This window comes from Heptranchias perlo, chromosome 32 (genome assembly GCF_035084215.1).
Source record: "Heptranchias perlo isolate sHepPer1 chromosome 32, sHepPer1.hap1, whole genome shotgun sequence".
In the NCBI taxonomy this organism is placed as follows: Eukaryota; Metazoa; Chordata; class Chondrichthyes; order Hexanchiformes; family Hexanchidae; genus Heptranchias; species Heptranchias perlo.
The window spans coordinates 24,347,209-24,365,004 of record NC_090356.1 but is presented as its reverse complement, the minus strand read 5'-3'; the positions used below and the strand labels follow the sequence as shown (position 1 = coordinate 24,365,004).

General features: G+C 39.5%; 2 protein-coding genes across 5 annotated transcripts in view; one reads left to right on the top strand and one right to left on the bottom strand.

Moving 5' to 3' along the window:
- The window catches only part of mtor (mechanistic target of rapamycin kinase), a 265,629-nt gene that overhangs the window by 149,214 nt on the left and 98,619 nt on the right, over positions 1-17,796 (bottom strand). The window lies entirely within an intron of this gene.
- Positions 3,042-17,707, top strand: angptl7 (angiopoietin-like 7). The gene is made up of 5 exons (XM_067970114.1): positions 3,042-3,701; positions 10,379-10,479; positions 13,914-14,108; positions 14,360-14,558; positions 15,071-17,707. The coding sequence occupies exons 1-5, from the start codon at positions 3,320-3,322 to the stop codon at positions 15,238-15,240; spliced, it is 1,047 nt and encodes a 348-aa protein (XP_067826215.1). The 5' UTR covers positions 3,042-3,319; the 3' UTR covers positions 15,241-17,707.

The following is a 17,796-nucleotide window of genomic DNA, read 5'->3' as shown; positions in this document are numbered from 1 at the left end:
AATTGTTCTTTTCAGGCATCACTACTCATTATGCATAGATTTTGTTGCTCTTATTGCTGCAGGAAAATAATCAGAATTAGAACAACTGCCATTGTAGAGGATTTTATGGAAATACTTTGTATTTCTGAGGCGGGCGATTATATATTTCTTACATCTTCAGTCCACTAACAGATTTTTATTTAAAAAACGTGTTATTGCTCTAAGTGAACAACTGCTTTTTGCTTTATGGTATTTGCATAGAGGAGGTATTTCATAAAGAGGGGTTGTAAAAAGGGAAAACGTTTACATCGCAAGGTCAACCAGTCTGGATCCAGCGGCTGGTTAAATGAGGTTCTGTGGTGATGCATAGGAACAGGAGTAGGCCATTCAGCCCCTCGTACCTACTCCGCCATTTGATAAGATCATGGCTGATCTGTGATCTAACTCTATATACCCGCCTTTGGCCCATATCCCTTAATACCTTTGATTGCCAAAAAGCTATCTATCTCATATTTAAATTTAGCAATCGATGCATGAGAGTAAGTTACATAGCTGTGCGCTCTTTTGGTGTATGATATAGCAGTCTGGAGAAGGAGAGAGGAGACTTTAAAAGGAAATTTTAAAAAAATCAATACTGAACATTTGCCAACTAATAGGAGTGGCACTGGTGATTGACAGGTTGTAAATGTGACATAGTTTGGAGACAGGATGTGGCATGTAACTAATCAGCACTGGGGAAATGGAAGGAACAGTAGCATTTTGTCTGACAGGACGTTCTGTTCAGTCATAAAACTTCTGTAATATTTGGAAAATGCCAATGTTTTTCATGACTTGATAACATGTAGCCAATCAAAAAGATTTTAAACAATTAAATTTAAAAGCTGCAACAGAAACTGCCACAATCTGGTGTTCATTTCAAACAATGCACCCAATAACTGAGAGGATCATAAACAACTTTTATACATTCAAAGACTCCAGTTAAAACATGGTTGATGCTAACATGACTTTTTTTTTGCAATATGACGAGATGCATCATTTGCTTCAAATGCATTGATTTTCATTTTTTCCAATCATGGAGACTGTTTGTGAATTGGAGATGTGATAAGAAATCCTTCCATGCTGTAACCTTTCTATGATTCCATCGGGGGCGGGCGAGGGAGTGGGACCAGCTGGATTGCTCTTGCAGAGAGCCGGCACGGACTCGATGGGCCAAATGGCCTCCTTCCGTGCTGTAACCTTTCTATGATTCTATGAAATGTACTTCTAGACATCCCAACAATGTTTTAAGAAACTAATCATAGATCACATCAGGGATAGGTTTACATTTCAATAGCACTCCTCACATACAAGACTAAGTCTCAGAGCAGTTTACAATGATGAAAAACGGTGGACGATGAGCAAGAGGGAAAATGAGATAAAGCTCAGGGGAAAGGCTCAGTCCAAGAGAAATGAGGTTTTTGAAAACAGGAAGACAAGCAGGTGCAGAGAACAGAGGTGTAACGACTGAGAGTGGCAACCTATGGTAGAACTATTCCACGGCAGAATAAGTTGATAACCAGGGGTACCTGGTGTCAGAGGAGCAGACAGTTGGAGATCACTGAGGTAGGTTAAAGGCATGAAGGTATACAAAAGCAACAACGAAAATCCTGAAGTAAATTCGCTGGGGCATGGAGAGACAGTGGAGCTTCGAAAGGATGGGGACTGTAGGCCTTTGTGCAGATGAAGAATGCAGGCATTCTAAATGAGTTGCAATTTGTAGAGGGAGGAGGCTGGCTGGGAGAGCAATAGAGAAGTCGAGCATCGAGGATTTCAAAGGCATTAACTTGGGCTTTGGAGGTGGTGAGGGAGATAGAGGTGGAGACAGACAATATTAAGAGGCAAAGAAAGTATTTTTGGTTATGGAATGTATGCAAGAGGGGTAAGGAAAAGGTACTGTTATGAAATAAATGAAAACATTTCATAACAGTACTTTCTCATTACCCCTCTTGCACGTGTACTGTACGACCACAGAGATACATTACACTGAGAATTACCTCCCCAAGTATACTTTGTCTTCATGAAAGGAACTATTGATGGCGCCCGAGGGGGGAGGGATGGCTGCATGTGGGGAGGATTATCAGTTAAATTTTGAAGGGGTAGGATGAAAGTTCAGTGTTAAGGACATCAAATACTCAGCTAAATCCATATGCAAGTCTGTTCAGTTGTTGAATTGCTGCTTAGGTCTCCTAGGTTCTAAAAAAGCTGGCTTCAATCCAACATTTATAAAGTTACTTTAAAATAGATATTAACTTAATTTTATTTAAACATAATGTAAAATATACAAGATATAAAATCAAATCTACCTAAAAACAGCCACTTTGATTACAAATGAACACACCAGCATACATCTGCAGCACGAGTCACATACTGTGGCTAAATTCAATGAAATGTGTATCAGCTGCAGAGGTAGAGATAAGTGAAACAATATGTTGGGTGCATGTATTTTAATAGTTTATAAAAATCACCTTAAGGCACATTGTCTGCACAAAAAGGAAAGGTTGCTGACTATTTTGTGCAGGTACTTTTTAAAAAAAATGTTTTTTTATATTCAAACACTAAATTTAGATAAAATGTAATTTATAAAATAGATTTTATATTTAAAAACTTATGCTGAAACCCAACCAAGATAAATGTGAACATTTATGAGCATCATACTTTTACAAGTTGTTCCTCAACTGTATCAATACCTTTAATTCATATTTTAACTCACCACAGAATGTATCTACAGGAAAAGGGGAAATGATACATAAACTTTCTGATGACTTCCCCCATCCCCCCCACCAACAAAAACCCTGGCAGTCTGACATCAGGAAAAGTTGACAGGGCTGGGAGGTCCTTTGCTGGCCAAACCTCAAACAAAAGGCACCCTTCTCCCGAAAAAAAAGTCCAGCCCACATCCCTGTCAGCACCTGAGGTTAATTGATGGATGGGGAGGAGCTTGCCATGTGTGCAGTGAGTGGGAGGGGCAGACACTACACATGCATAGATATTTAAGATGCTGCTTCCAGGCTGTTCTCAAGACGGATTACATTTTTCTGAAAAGGACATTGCAGGAATACTTCAAGTTAACCGCAGCAAGCTTCAAAGTTCACTGGATAAAGTGTGCACAAGACGATAATTTTTTTTAACAACATACTTCTAACTGTTCTGCACTTTAAAAAAAACTTTAAAGGTATCTGACAGAACACTAGTGTTTCCAATAATCTGTTATATGGTTTTTGCAAAAGTAATCCAACAGTGGCAATTGTTTGAAACCCAAAGACGGTAATTTTTTTTTTAAAAGATTAATTTAGTTCCAAAGATGCCGGTCAAGATTTTCCTCTGGCTCTTTTTGCTCATTTTTGTGCTGTGCAATTTTCCTCCGGGTTACAGCCGGGTTCAGAAAGCACCTCGGAGAAGAGGGGCTGCAGGAGGAGTGAACATTCTGAAGCTCATCAGCTGCTGTGATGATCTGAAAGAGCTGAAGATTCAGGTGGCCAACTTGACCAGTATTCTTACTGAGCTCAGTAGGAAACAGGAGACTGACTGGATAAACGTCGTCATGCAGATGATGGAAGTGGAAAACAGCTATCGGCAGATTGAATCCCGCATTACAGAAGCCGAAGGAAAATACTCTGAAGTGAACAATCGGATAGACATTATTCAGCTTCAGGCAGCCCAAACGGTTACACAGACTTCAGCAGGTAAGGGCAGACTATTCTGTGAAGGGAGATGTTATTAACTGCATTTATTGCTCATAAGGTTGGGCATAGTATGAATAAACAAAAGCAATCATGAGCCTGTGAATTTAAATTTTAAACATGATTCAACATTTGCAAAACTATTAAAAGCCTGTCACCTTGAAAACAGTTAAGTTTAACTATAAAGAAATAAAAGTAAGCAGAAAGATAAAACTTTACATTAGTATTACGATGAAACAATTGATAACAGCTCACAGTGGTCAAATATGAAAGCCACATTCCCACTTAATAAAACACAGCTGTATAGCTTAGTCTGGGCATTCCCAATTTTCAAAATAAATTTCCAATTTGTTTGAGACCCCATTCAAACTCAAATAATTTGGAAAACTGAAATTATGCCGACTATGGTTGAAAAAGAATAAATCAGGTATCAACATAGAACTGAAAATCATGATTGTCCTTCTCCAAAAAGTTGAAGTGCCTCTTAGCCCACTCACCCCATTTTAAAAATTAAGTTTGACAAAACCTCTAAAATCCTTTTGTTATTGATGTATGGTTACTAACCTGTCTTTTCTTTTTAATTACTATACATCATTATCTGATTCCATTTAACTACTGTATGTCTTTTTCCTACAAGAGCTTACTAAACTGGAGTAAAAAGTTTAATCTTTTCGTTGCAACTTTTATAATTTGTTAAATGAACTTTCACAGGTTAGTATATAAAACAAAACCAACTACAGTTTCTTCAAATGCTTTGTTTATGAAAGCACAATATATTTAACATGGAGTGGAGCTACTCAAGGTAACTCTGGAACTGATACAGCAGGTTGATTTGTAACTAATTGGTGTAGTAAATTGATTTTGCCTCTGAGAGCTATTATTTATGTTCAAACTACATCCTGTTTCAGCATAGAAACACCTGCACCAATCTGAAGTGAACTGACTGCAACACGTCAGAAAAACTCAAAATCTTTCTCTCTGCTACCACATATTGCAGTAATCACATTTATTTTTATTTCAAATTTACAAGATCTTGCTGAACAACTGCAATAATCATGCTACATTTAAAAGACAGAAGGAAATACCAGCAGTTTAGTTTGTTCTCTTTTTCTTTTAAAAGCTAGAACTGCATCTTTGCAGCTGAAATGCTCTCCTCACATGAAATTGTAATTTAAAAAATCACTATGCCTTTCTATCACATTTTACCGTGACTGAATTTATTTGCAATCTAAATTTAAAATTACACTGCAAGCCTTGGGTGCGGGTAGGGGATAATAATGATGGGGTTATAGAATGTGTTTAACAATATAAATATAGTAATTTGTGAATCGGGATTGTACTGCAGGTCAGCATCTCTCTTTTTTATTCACTCACTAGGGATGTTTCGAAGCAGAATAAACTGTAAAGCTTTTAACATTGACAGGTCATTGTGAAACGACAAACTATTGTGAATTTCAAATCTACCTAGTAGGGAGTAGTGCTCTCTCTACCTCTGGTCTCAAAATACAAATCCATGCCTACCAGCTCCTGCCCTATACAGCTGCAGGTTTAACATTATTTGCAGCTGACACTTGTATCCTATGGCTGGAGTCCACAGATAGAACGCTCACACATTCCATTCAAAGTCCCTGAGTCTGTGTTTCACATGTTTCTATCAGACACCTAATCAAATCAGACAAAAAAGTTAGCAGTCTTAAATTCTCACCTGCTGATGAAGCAGACCACACGGCATACCTTAGCTATTCAGTCATAATCTCAAAACGATGCATGAGAGGCTCCCTCTTTGGACTTTACCCAAACTCATTAGCAGTCAGAAAGAATCTAGAAATCAGAGTGAGGTGCTCTTAGCGTTCATTGGGTTTTTGATCCCGCTTTGGGAAAGCAAACCCTGTGCACCGCTCTCCCCATTTTACATTCAACACAGGGAGTCAGTTTCTATTGACATGCTGGGCTCTGCTGTGAAATATGGGGACCCAGAGTGCAAGAATGGCCCCCATGCGTTTAGTTCAATTAAACTGTTGTCCTTAACCCATTCAGAGATCCACATTTTCATGAATCTGCAATGTTATTGGTTCCTTAAGTGTCAGGCTGTTTACACTGTGGAGTGCTGTCATGGATGGAGACCCATGCGTCTGCAGCAACTGCACCATAATAGTATAAAAGCATCCAAGTACCAGCTTGGGTCAGTGGTAGCACTCTTGCCTCAGTCAGAAAGTTATAGGTCATAACCCAAATCAAAGACTAGGCTGACACATCAGTGCAGTACTGAGCGACTGCTCTTAAAATCATTTCACCAATCTAACGCAAAATGTTATTTTATTGTCCAAATTACTGGGCTATTTGGTTAAGTTTTTTTTTAAGTGCCAGACATAATTGGATAAGACAACACCTCTCTACACCTGTATCATTTGAAAGCAGCACCCCTCTGCCATCATTTAGGCAATATATATATAAAACACAGACTTTGATATCTTGCTTTTTTTCCTGGTTGTTCTGATATTTCCAGAAGTGGGATATCACTATTAGACCACAGATTACTACACTGAGCAGAGTCTGGCTGAAATTTGGAAATCAGTTTGCCAGTTTCACAAATATACAACACGCTATCACTTGCCCTGAGTAAAGTTGCTACAGGGGGAAGTAAGCGGACCCACTAGGCATGATGTTATACAATGGAAATGAGGTGTTAAATAGCTTGTCCAGTTATAGTAAACCTATCTGTCAGAAGTGACTATTTAACATCCAAGACATTCAAGCATTCCAGTGCCATCAGGGTGAAACACTAGTGCAGACTTTAACAGTTGACAGGTCACATGGTGATTTATAATGCAATGGTGTTGAAAATGTATGTAGAGATACGTTTAACAAACCAAGAATGCCTCTAGATTTTAAAAAGTGATGGCATTTTAAAATAGTGTAACCATTTTCATTTATATATTAAATTCTGCAAATTGTAACATCCTATCTGATGGACTGCACTCTTGGGGCTGTGGATGGCAGAAGCAGCAGTTAAAAAAAATAATTCCATTAAAGTTTGATAAGAGAATTAAAAACTATTTGGCTGAAGACAGGGTCAGGCTCAGCTGTGATTTGCTCTGTGATTGAAGAGCCTGCCAACAGGCCTTACTGTCCAGGCTCACTGAAGAAGAACGGTCACTTGGTTGAGGCAGGGAAGGGCACTCATCGTCTGTGGATTCATAATCAGCAGGAGTCTGAGGCTTCAGTGGAAGACGATAAAAACAGAAAGCAAGAAAAAAAATGCACTAAAACACAATTATTTAAGGATAGGAAGATCTGAATGACTGTATTGTCAGGTCACTCTCAGTGATGGCTAACATATATTAACCTTTAGAGGCAGTAGGATTCTAAATTGCTGTCATCCAGTTTCAGTATTAAAAGGTAATTTTACAACATTAAAACAAATACAATGCCCGGTCAATATTTGGGATGTACATAAGTGAAAAGAAGTGTTGTATGTTACTTGATTCAAACATCTCAAGTTCTACTTATAATTATAAAATAAATTATTTCTGCAGACGCCACATTGAAGGAAATGCGGTATTTAGAAAGGCAGAAAGACTCATCCATCCGCAAGAGCTATACACAGTTTTTATTAAGATGCAATCAAGTTGTCTAAATGCATCACTGCAGCAGTTGCTAAACTACATGACTCCAGAACGACTATAGTATCTAATAATCTGTGCAGGCTGCCCTGACAAAAATCCAACTGCTGGATTCAATTTATCAAGTTCTCGGAGGACCTTTCATTACCTCACATTGATAAAGCGAAAACATTTTTTTAAAGCAAGCAAAATAGACCTTTATTTTCCCAGATAAAACTCAAAGTGGAGCACTAAATTTCACATCTTTACTGAAATACATCACAGTTGAATTAGAATTGATACGTCATTTTCTGGGACCATACAAATGAGTGTAGAGTATGCCGTACAGTTACTGAACAGGCAGAAGAACATCAGTTATGTACACACAAGCACATACCTGGAGCGCAATTCAGTACCCTCCTAATTATCACTATCTCCTACAAAACAGTCACTTCAGTTCCTTTCAACCTACATATGATATAATGAAAATACGAGGCTGCTTGAATTAAAAGCAAAAAGGGCGATTTTGATTATGCTGCGACCTTGCTGCAAAGCAAAATCCATCTCCATGGCACCGACACCAGAAACCCATACAACAATGGGATAAGAATACAATTATCTCCAATGTTTTGCCACACTCTGTCAAGCTGTTATTTAGTACCTGAAAATCCCCCCTAAAAAGTTTCAATGACTTGAAATGATTTCTTATTTACCTTTGCCAAAGTCACTGCCCTTTACTGGGATATGGTTCCACTGTCAATGGTAGACCTTAAGTTCCCCAGGTCCATACTCCATGCGGTACGCACGACAATGAATATCGGCAGCCTATCTGACCATGGAAGGCATCACAATTGAGCCCTATCCTGTCCTCAACCAGCGTCCACCCATGGGGCCTTTGCCAGCAGGAACCTTAACTGATGTTTATCCTCCTTAGCCCAGCAGTCCTGATGCCAGCTGGAGCGCCCCAATATGGACCCCAGTTCAAATCAGCTAACTTAGCACAGGCAGTAATCACAATTAAAAAAAGCCATAGTTTGTTATAAACTTAGGAATAGTATTAAGTACCTTCAGAACCAAAATCTGGCTATTGTTTTGGCCATTCAAATATTGAAAAGTTGCCCCCTTGCTGCAAATTGTTCTTTCTGGGATACTAACGGACGTTCAACCTTTCTTTGGTTTAACCTGGATCTGTAAATAACCCAATTGCCCTTTTTTGGTTTCTGTGCCTGATCTATGAAGTGCATTTCTATTTAATTAAACTTCCACTGAACAAACTGACTCTGCGCTCCCACTTAAATTGATCCTTTACTCTGGACATCTGATAGGCCACGATTTTGCTTATTGAACCGTTTTTGGGAACAGTTCAAATAAATAGAATATCTAAATTGCTAAAGAAAGAATTTGATTTGGTCTGCAGATTGCTTTACATCTTGGCACTGCTGAGTTCAGCAATGCATTGTTTGGAGAATCAGGGGTGTGAAGCTGCACCCACCTAGTGCAACATACCACTACTCAAACCCATTCTTTAAAAAACACTTTAAGCCGCTTCTCAGCGACCAAAGTTTAGATCCCCAATAAATTTTTTTTTAAATCAACTTACCACATATTATAGGTAAAAGTTAGCTCTACCCAATCTTCACAAGACTTAATTTAAAATTGGCAGTGTGTTTTTAATGCTTTCCAGCAAAATTACACCAAAAACTATTTGCAAACAGGCATTAAAATGGGTTTATAAGAAGTGCTTACATGTGATGTCAATTGCGTTTGCATTGGCCTCTACACTTAAAAGCAAGTGATATAGCTGATAATTGGGGCTAGTCTGGACTACTACAGCTCGAGGACTCGTAAAGATGAAATAACTCATTTGCTGCTGTCAGCATAATGCAAAAAACAGCTGTAAATTGGCATGTTTGGACATTCCCCATCAACAAGGGACAAGTATACTCACTGGGTTTCTTATGTTTTCAAAACAGAAAACTATATTTAACCCTTGTCATTCAAATTTGATCAAATCTACTCTTTCTTCCAATGTAAACATCCAGGAGAAAGTTTTTTTTCCCTAACCTGCAGACAGAAAATGCAAGCAAAGAGTGGGAGGGGAGTTTTCAGGTGGGGTAGGATAAAGAGTAAGATGAGGATCTAAGCTCAGAAGGGGACAGGTGAACAGTTAAGATTTAACTACTTTATACAGGGAGTGGTGAATATACAGAACAAATTGCCTAGAGCCAGTGGGACCGTGGAGACAGGCAGTGTCAACAAATTCAAGAGGAAACTAGATGGAAATTTTGCAGAGAAAGGGATCAAGAGATATGTGAGACAGAGTAGTGTGTGATACTTTTTAAGCTTTGGGACTCGAGATGGACCACAAAGGTCTTTTGTGAGCCTGTACGTTCAGAGGAGGCTTAAACAGAAAACATAAAAACAAAGCTTAGATCAGGATTAATTCAGAAAGGTTGAAGCAAAACTCAAGTTTGCAATTTCAGGATAACAATGCCAACTTTACTGGGTAGAAAATTTAGATAGGAAAAATATGATGCAACAGTTTATACAGAATATTTCAAAGTGACTAGTATATACGCTGCATTTGCAAACACTCACGGATGTCCACAGCTAATAAATCATTTAGAAAGATTTAAAAACCACCATGATAACTCTTAACTTGCTTCAGTGCTTTCTTACTGGTGTAGAATATGGTAACTATTCAACCTGGTTTCACAGACAGTGGCAAAGAGAACGAATGAAAGTTTCCTGCTTGGCGGTGAGTACCGTACATTAACCTAGATTTCAATTATTGATACAGGCTCTGTTCTGATTTGGAAAAAGATCGCACAAAATGGAAAAAAGTATTAAAAGATGTTACTAAAGAGATGGCTGCTCTTTTCATTGTTGCTCGTATGCAGGTGCAGTGCAGTAACTGCTGGATTTAAAACTCAGATTCTGGAGCAATAGCAAGACATATTCTATTAGGGAAAATTCACAAAATCCAAGGCCAAATTCACTATGTTTGAGGCTTTGTAATGCAGTCCACCAGTTTAAAACTCAGCTGCAGTAATGCTGTCTTTAATCTTTTGTTTGCAGATGCTACATATGACTGTACATCGCTGTACCAGAAGAATTATCGAATATCTGGTGTGTACAAGCTACCTGCAGATGAGTTCTTGGGAACTCCAGAACTAGAGGTGATGCCTTTTAAAATAAACTTCGGTTATTTTTGGAGCGCTATGTTTTGGATGTGCATGCTGCAGAGTTAAACAAAAGTATTTTTAAGCTTTAAAAATTGTACAGCATGAAGTCTTTCTGAAACCACAGCATAGCAATTACTGTTTTCAATATTAATGGATGTTCCAAAGCTGTTTACAGTCAATTAAGTACTTTTAAAGTGTAGTCACTGTTGTAATGTAGGGAAACACGGCAGCCAACTTGCGCACAGCAAGGTCCCATAAACATAGATGCATGACAAGGTAATCTGTTTTTAGTAATGTTGGTTAAGGGATAAATATGGCCAGGACACCAGAAGAACTCCCCGATCTTCTTCAAATAGTGCCATGGGATCTTTTACATCCAACCGAGAAGATAGACGGGGCCTTGGCTTAACATCTTATCTGAAAGACAGCAGCTCGGGCAGTGCAGCACTCCCTCCGTACTGCACTGAGTGTCAGTCTATATTTTGCGCTGAAGTCTCTGCAGTGAGACTTGAATCCAAAACCTACTGACTCAGAGGCAAGAGTGCTACCACTGAGCAAAGGCTGACACCTTGGCTATAGTTGTGCTGATTGCAACCCACAGGATACCCTTTACTTGGTGGTGAACAATTAAACAACTAACGGGAAGAGGAGGCTCTGTAGACATCCCCATCCTCAATCATGGTAGAGTCCAGCACGTGGTTGCAAAAGACAAGGCTGAAGCGTTTGCAACCATCTTCAGCCAGAAGTGCCAAGTAGATGATCCATCTCGGCCTCCTCCCGATATCCCCACCATCACAGAAGCCAGTCTTCAGCCAATTTGATTCACTCCACGTGATATCAAGAAATGGCTGAGTGCAATGGATAAAACAAAGGCTATGGGCCCCGACAACATCCCAGCTGTAGTGCTGAAGACTTGTGCTACAGAACTAGCCGCGCCGCTAGCCAAACTGTTCCAGTACAGCTACAACACTGGCATCTACCTGACAATGTGGAAAATTGCCCAGGTATGTCCTGTCCACAAAAAGCAGGACAAATCCAATCCGGCCAATTACCGCCCAATCGGACTACTCCAAATTATCAGCAAAGTGATGGAGGGTGTCGTCGACAGTGCTATCAAGTAGCACTTATTCACCAATAACCTGCTCACCGATGCTCAGTTTGGGTTCCGCCAGGACCACTCGGCTCCAGACTGCATTATAGCCTTGGTCCAAACATGGACAAAAGAGCTGAATTCCAGAGGTGAGGTGAGAGTGACTGCCCTTGACATCAAAGCAGCATTTGACTGAGTGTAGCACCAAGGAGCCCGAGTAAAATTGAAGTCAATGGGAATCAGGGGGAAAACTCTCCAGTTGCTGGAGTCATACCTAGCACAAAGGAAAATGGTAGTGGTTGTTGGAGGCCAATCATCTCAGCCCCAGGACATTGTTGCAGGAGTTCCTCAGGGCAGTGTCCTCGGCCCAACCATCTTCAGCTGCTTCATCAATGACCTTCCCGCCATCATAAGGTCAGAAATGGGATGTTCGCTGATGATTGCACAGTGTTCAGTTCAATTTGCAACCCCTCAGATAATGAAGCAGTTCGTGCCTGCATGCAGCAAGACCTGGACAACATCCAGGCTTGGGCTGATAAGTGGCAAGTAACATTCGCGCCAGGCAAGGACCATCTCCAACAAGAGAGAATCTAACCTCCTCCCCTTGACATTCAACGGCATTACCATCACCGAATCCCCCACCATCAACATCCTGGGGGTCACCATTGACCAGAAACTTAACTAGACCAGCCACATAAATACTGTGGTCAGAGGCTGGATATTCTGTGGTGAGTGACTCATCTCCTGTCTCCGCAAAGCCTTTCCACCAACTACAAGACACAAGTCAGGAGTGTGATGGAATACTCTCCACTTGCCTGGATGAGTGCAGCTCCAACAACACTCAAGAAGCTTGACACCATCCAGGACAAAGCAGCCTGCTCGATTGGCACCCCATCCATCACCCTATAACATTCACTCCCTTCACCACCGGCGCACTGTGGCTGCAGTGTGTACCATCCACTGCAGCAACTCGCCAAGGGTTCTTCGACTGCACCTCCCAAACCCGCGACCTCTACCACCTAGAAGGACAAGGGCAGCAGGCACATGGGAACAACACCACTTGCATGTTCCCCGCCGAGTCACACACCATCCTGACTTGGAAATATGTCACTGTTCTTTCATCATCGCTGGGTCAAAATCCTGGAACTCCATACCCAACAGCACTGTGGGAGAACCTTCACCACATGGACTGCAGCGGTTCAAGAAGGCGGCTCACCACCACCTTCTCAAGGGCAATTAGGGATGGGCAATAAATGCTGGCCTTGCCAGCGACGCCCACAACCCATGAACAAATGAAAAAAAACTTATTATTTGTGGATTTTTTTTTGCTCTGTTGTGAGAATTGTCTGGTGAATACTAAAATGTAGCCTCTTTCTTCATGCTGCCTTGACCCTCAAACAGGGTGAATTTTCCCTCTGGCGTATTGCTCCAGAATCCCTGACTTTTAAACCCCACCAATACTGCACTGCAGCTGCATATGAGCAACAATAAAAAAGTGGCCTTCTCTTTAGTACCATCTTTACATATTTTATTTTTTTCCTCCCACTTTGTGAGGTCCTTTTCCAAGTCAGAACAGAGCCTGTATCAGTGATCGAAATCTAGATTAATGTATGGTACTCACTACCAAGTAGGAAAATGTCATTCATTCTCTTCTCTGCCACTGTCCATGAAACCAGAATGAATAGCTACCATACCCTAAACAAATAAGAAAGTTAGCAATTATCATGGTGGTTTTTTAAACATTTCTAACTGATTTATAACTATGGGAATCCATGAAATGAACATATTTCTAATAAAACAAAAACACAAATACTAGAAATATGCAGTCAGCATTTGTAAAGAGAACAGGCAAATTAATGTTTTAGATTAAGGTCACACTTGAAACATTATTACCTTGTCTTCTTTACAGCTGCTGACAGATTTGCTGAGTTTTTCCAGCTTTTTGTGTATTTGTTTGTAACTTCTAGCATTTGCTGTTTTTGCATTTATATTTTTGAAGAAAATGTGTTCTGATGATACTAAAGAATTAATTGAGAAATGGAAGGTGAAAACAGTTAAACACTTAAGCTACTTTATTCCTCAACTTCCAATATACAATTGCAATACATGTATTCAATAAGACTTATCGATTAGGAAAATCAAATCAAAAATTCTCCATGCTAGCTCAAAATGATCTGAGGTTGCAATAGCATACAATGGCCCAAACTTAGACTAGCAAATGAGGCTTTGTTTCTGCTCAGTTTTTTACTATAATATAATGAAAGTGTAGCTAAGTATTTCATATAGTATTCAAGAATAATCCCCGTGCCTGGATAAATAATCATTTGGACTGTTATAGGTATACTGCGACATGGAAACTGCAGGTGGTGGCTGGACTGTTATACAACGTCGCAAAGTTGGCCTAAGCTCTTTCAATCGTGACTGGAAACAGTACAAGCGAGGGTTTGGCAACATCCGTGGGGACTTCTGGTTGGGAAATGAACACATTTTTCGATTAACCAGGCAGCCAAGTATACTCAGGATAGACATGAAGGTAACTCATTAGATTTTCTCATTTAAATATTTTCCCAAAATTATGACTTAAATAATTTTATTTCAGGTGAAATATTCAATGGACAGAATTGGAAACAGCAGGAAGTTTAATTTAAATTTAAATTTCTACCTTAAAAAGATTTAGAGGTGTGCACTAAATGTGAATTAATGTATCCATTAATATTCTACAGCTAGTGCCAATTTATTTTGGTGTAAGTATGCTGCTTAATGACTTGACCTATATAACTACAGGACTGGGAAGGACGTACTCGTTATGCAGAATACGACTACTTTTCGATAGGCAATGAATTGAATAGCTACAGATTAATAATTGGAAATTACAACGGGACAGTTGGACGGGATTCACTCAGGTACCACAACAACACTGCTTTCAGCACAAAGGATAAAGACAATGACAAGTGTGTGGACAACTGTGTAGAGTTCCGTAAAGGTAAGTGCCAATTGGTAAACAAAAGAAAACAAGATGTTTTCAGGCAATGGATGGGTCATGGCATTTTCAGCTAGCATTCATTTTCTGTAATGTTGTACTAAAGACGAGTTAATTTACAGAAAGCAAACAATAAGTTTTCACAAAGTCTGCAGGCAATTCACCACACTGGGAAGTATGACCAAAGAATAGAATAGCCTTCTAATACCAATGTTTGATAAGAATTCTGATAACATATTTGTGATAAAAAATTTTAGCCATATTTGATAGCTTCTATTACAAAGAAAAAATGTTACATAGAAATGTACAGGACTGGAAAAGATCACTGTGAAGCATCTGGCTGGTCCTAAAGCTCGAAAAATACCATAACCCGCTATTACTTTCTCTACTACATATCTATTCAGTTCCCTCTTGAATTTAATAGCACTATTCACCTCTATTGCCTCCCCAATCTTTAACTCCTGAGAAAGGAAATCCACAATATATGCACTGACTCACTATCCTTTTAACTGCAGGTGGCTACTGGTACAACTGCTGCACAGACTCCAATTTGAATGGAGTTTACTATCGTCAAGGGCAGCACACCCAAAACTCTGATGGCATTACATGGTACGGCTGGCATGGTTCAAGTTACTCATTGAAACAAGTCGAAATGAAGATTCGTCCACAAACCTTCAAGCCTTAAGCACTACACAATTTTTGTGACTTCATAGATGAGAAACTTAACAGTTAGTATTGCATTTTCTTACAACAGAATTGTGGATTGGAGGACTTTTCTATGCAAAACTTTGAGAAGCTTCCCAGATATTTCTTTCTTCTCCCTTCCTCCCTCTGCCAATCACTCACATGCATGAAGAAAAATAATGTTAAATATTGCAAAATTAAGTGAAAAGTACCATCCCCCATAACAGATCTTAAAAATGTACATGTAAAGAAATTAATACCTAATTTTTAAAAAAAATTGTATTGCAGAAATGCAACTGTGGTCTTCAATGAAATTAAATGTGAAAATTAATTTCATATTCTGGAACAATGGCAATTTTAAGAATTAGAGACCGTGCTATTCCAAAGAGATTTGAGAAAACGAGCTTCAAATAGATTTTAAGCACTTTGTCCATAATACATACCAACATGAAGTGCAACATGTCCTACCTCTCCTCCCAACCCAAAAGCAGACGCTAACATGTCAACTGTCAGCTTTTTAAGTCAAACAAGCATCAGTGTTTTATGAGAAAAATCATTTTTTCACCAACACTGGAGGTCTTCAATATCAATCAGATCATTTGGAAAGTGAGATTGGAGTGACAGGACTAGATGGGACATTTTACTTCGTTACAGGTGCTTTATAAGTGTAAGTTGTTGTTGTTTGGTGGGAGTACAAGCAATCAGACATTACTTTCTTCCATTGTTTGTTGCATCAAGTTAGAGGCAGAAAAAATTATGGGATGTTATGTTCTAAGAGTCCCATTTGCAGGTGTGTTTATTTAGTGTTTTCCCCAAAGACGTTACATATAACAAATAAACTAATAAATTGGAGTTTCTAAAAACTTTTTATTTTCCTTAAAGAGAACTTTGGGGTGGCAAGCCTGGCTGTTGTCTTATGTGGATGTTTATTTGCTTCAATCCAGTTTGCAACTGCTTCTTTGAGATAAGGTGGTTACACCCTGGTGTGCATGCATTTGCTGGCTTTACTTGAAAATTCCTGTCATTACACTTCTCGAATTGCCAACATTTGGAACCAGAGTAGGGTTAAATTGATACGTTTTACTTAATTAAAAAAATTATATTGAGATTCATACTCAATCATAATAGCTCCAAAATGCCAGTAAATTCACCAAATTACGGGAACGATTTTCCTGGGGCTCCTGTGTCTGGGCACTGGACAGATGCAACTCACCCAAAGTGTGCCCGCAGAGACTAAGGGATGCCCAAATTAGGTGGGCCAAGTCATTAACATAGCCCCGTTACACCCAAAGTGTAGGCCCCTTCCCTGGTAGGGCTTTGCACCAGGAAATTATGTTGGAATCGTGAGCGCAACTGCAGGTCTGCAGCTCTGGGACTGGCTGCCAGACCTGGGGTCTTCTGGCTGCTGTTGGACAACAGTATCCAGAAGGCAGCCAAGTCCAAAAATCCAGAGTTCCTAAAACAAAAATAGGCCACCTACTCAGTTAGCCATCTTCTTCTTGATGCCTGGCCCCTCCAGTGGCTCGATTTGAGCAGAGTCCAGACACAACGCTCACCACCAGCTTCTTGGGGCACCACTGGAAATGGGTGGGTATCCCTTGGATGTAACCGGAAGAAATTGAGGCAAGAGGGCTGGGAATGTCTCCTCTCATCTCATTACCCAGCATAATGGGTCTAAACTTTTTATTCCTGACCTTTGTGCCCAGAGAGTAGGTGTTCTCCAGGGAGCAACGGTTTGGAAAATCAGCCGCTGATGCCAAAATATTCTGGTGAGGGGATGGAATGCCCCCATAGAAAATAATCCTCATATCTTCAGCACTCACATCTCTTTCAGTGACCTCTAAATTGCCATGCTGATAACGGTGCTTTTGTGTACTGCAATAAAAAAGTGATGGAATTTGGGTACACATAGAAGCCACCGCACACTCAGTCTAACTCTTTGTTTTTATGTGTTATAGATCTATAATCAGAGCTGGTTTTGAGCGGTCAGCTTTTCTGGGGCCATGTCAGCTTTGTTGAACCAATCTTTGCTGGTCTTCTAGGTTGGCATGTATGCACATGCACAGGAAGATTAGCATTTACAGCTGAGGGAACTTATATCTTCTGCAACACTTCGATAAAGCTGGACCATTAGATGCATAAAGAGCACCCAAATTATGAAATGGTCACTCATGCTGAACACATCATAAGATAATACAGCTCTTAACTGGGGCCAGTATTCATTCTTAGTTTAAGAGAGGATTCAATGAGCTGGTTATGAACAGCGTATATGTAAAGGTTGCAGAGAGAAATAATTTATTTTTATACTGTTATTAAAGTTGCTCTCAGCTGAACTTTTTTAAAACTACAGTTTAATAGAATTTAAGAAGGATTTGTTGTGCTTTATTGGCAAAATGTAAGCATTACTCAACAAGCCAAACTCTTTTTGTTTGTACTTTTAAATAAGAAAACACAATTAAATAACATAGTTCTGCATTATATAAATTCTTTTTCTAATATTGGATATTACATTATAAACATATATTTAAACGTACTTAACAACAAAACAGTGTCAGCT

What these genes read in the sequence shown, in the direction of transcription:
- angptl7 (XM_067970114.1), top strand. Translation starts at nt 3,320, where the DNA reads ATGCCGGTCAAGATTTTCCTCTGGCTCTTTTTGCTCATTTTTGTGCTG. An exon ending in GGTTACACAGACTTCAGCAG is followed by an intron (nt 3,702 to 10,378) that starts GTAAGGGCAGAC and finishes TTTTGTTTGCAG; the next exon opens with ATGCTACATATGACTGTACA. An exon ending in CTGTGTAGAGTTCCGTAAAG is followed by an intron (nt 14,559 to 15,070) that starts GTAAGTGCCAAT and finishes TTTTAACTGCAG; the next exon opens with GTGGCTACTGGTACAACTGC.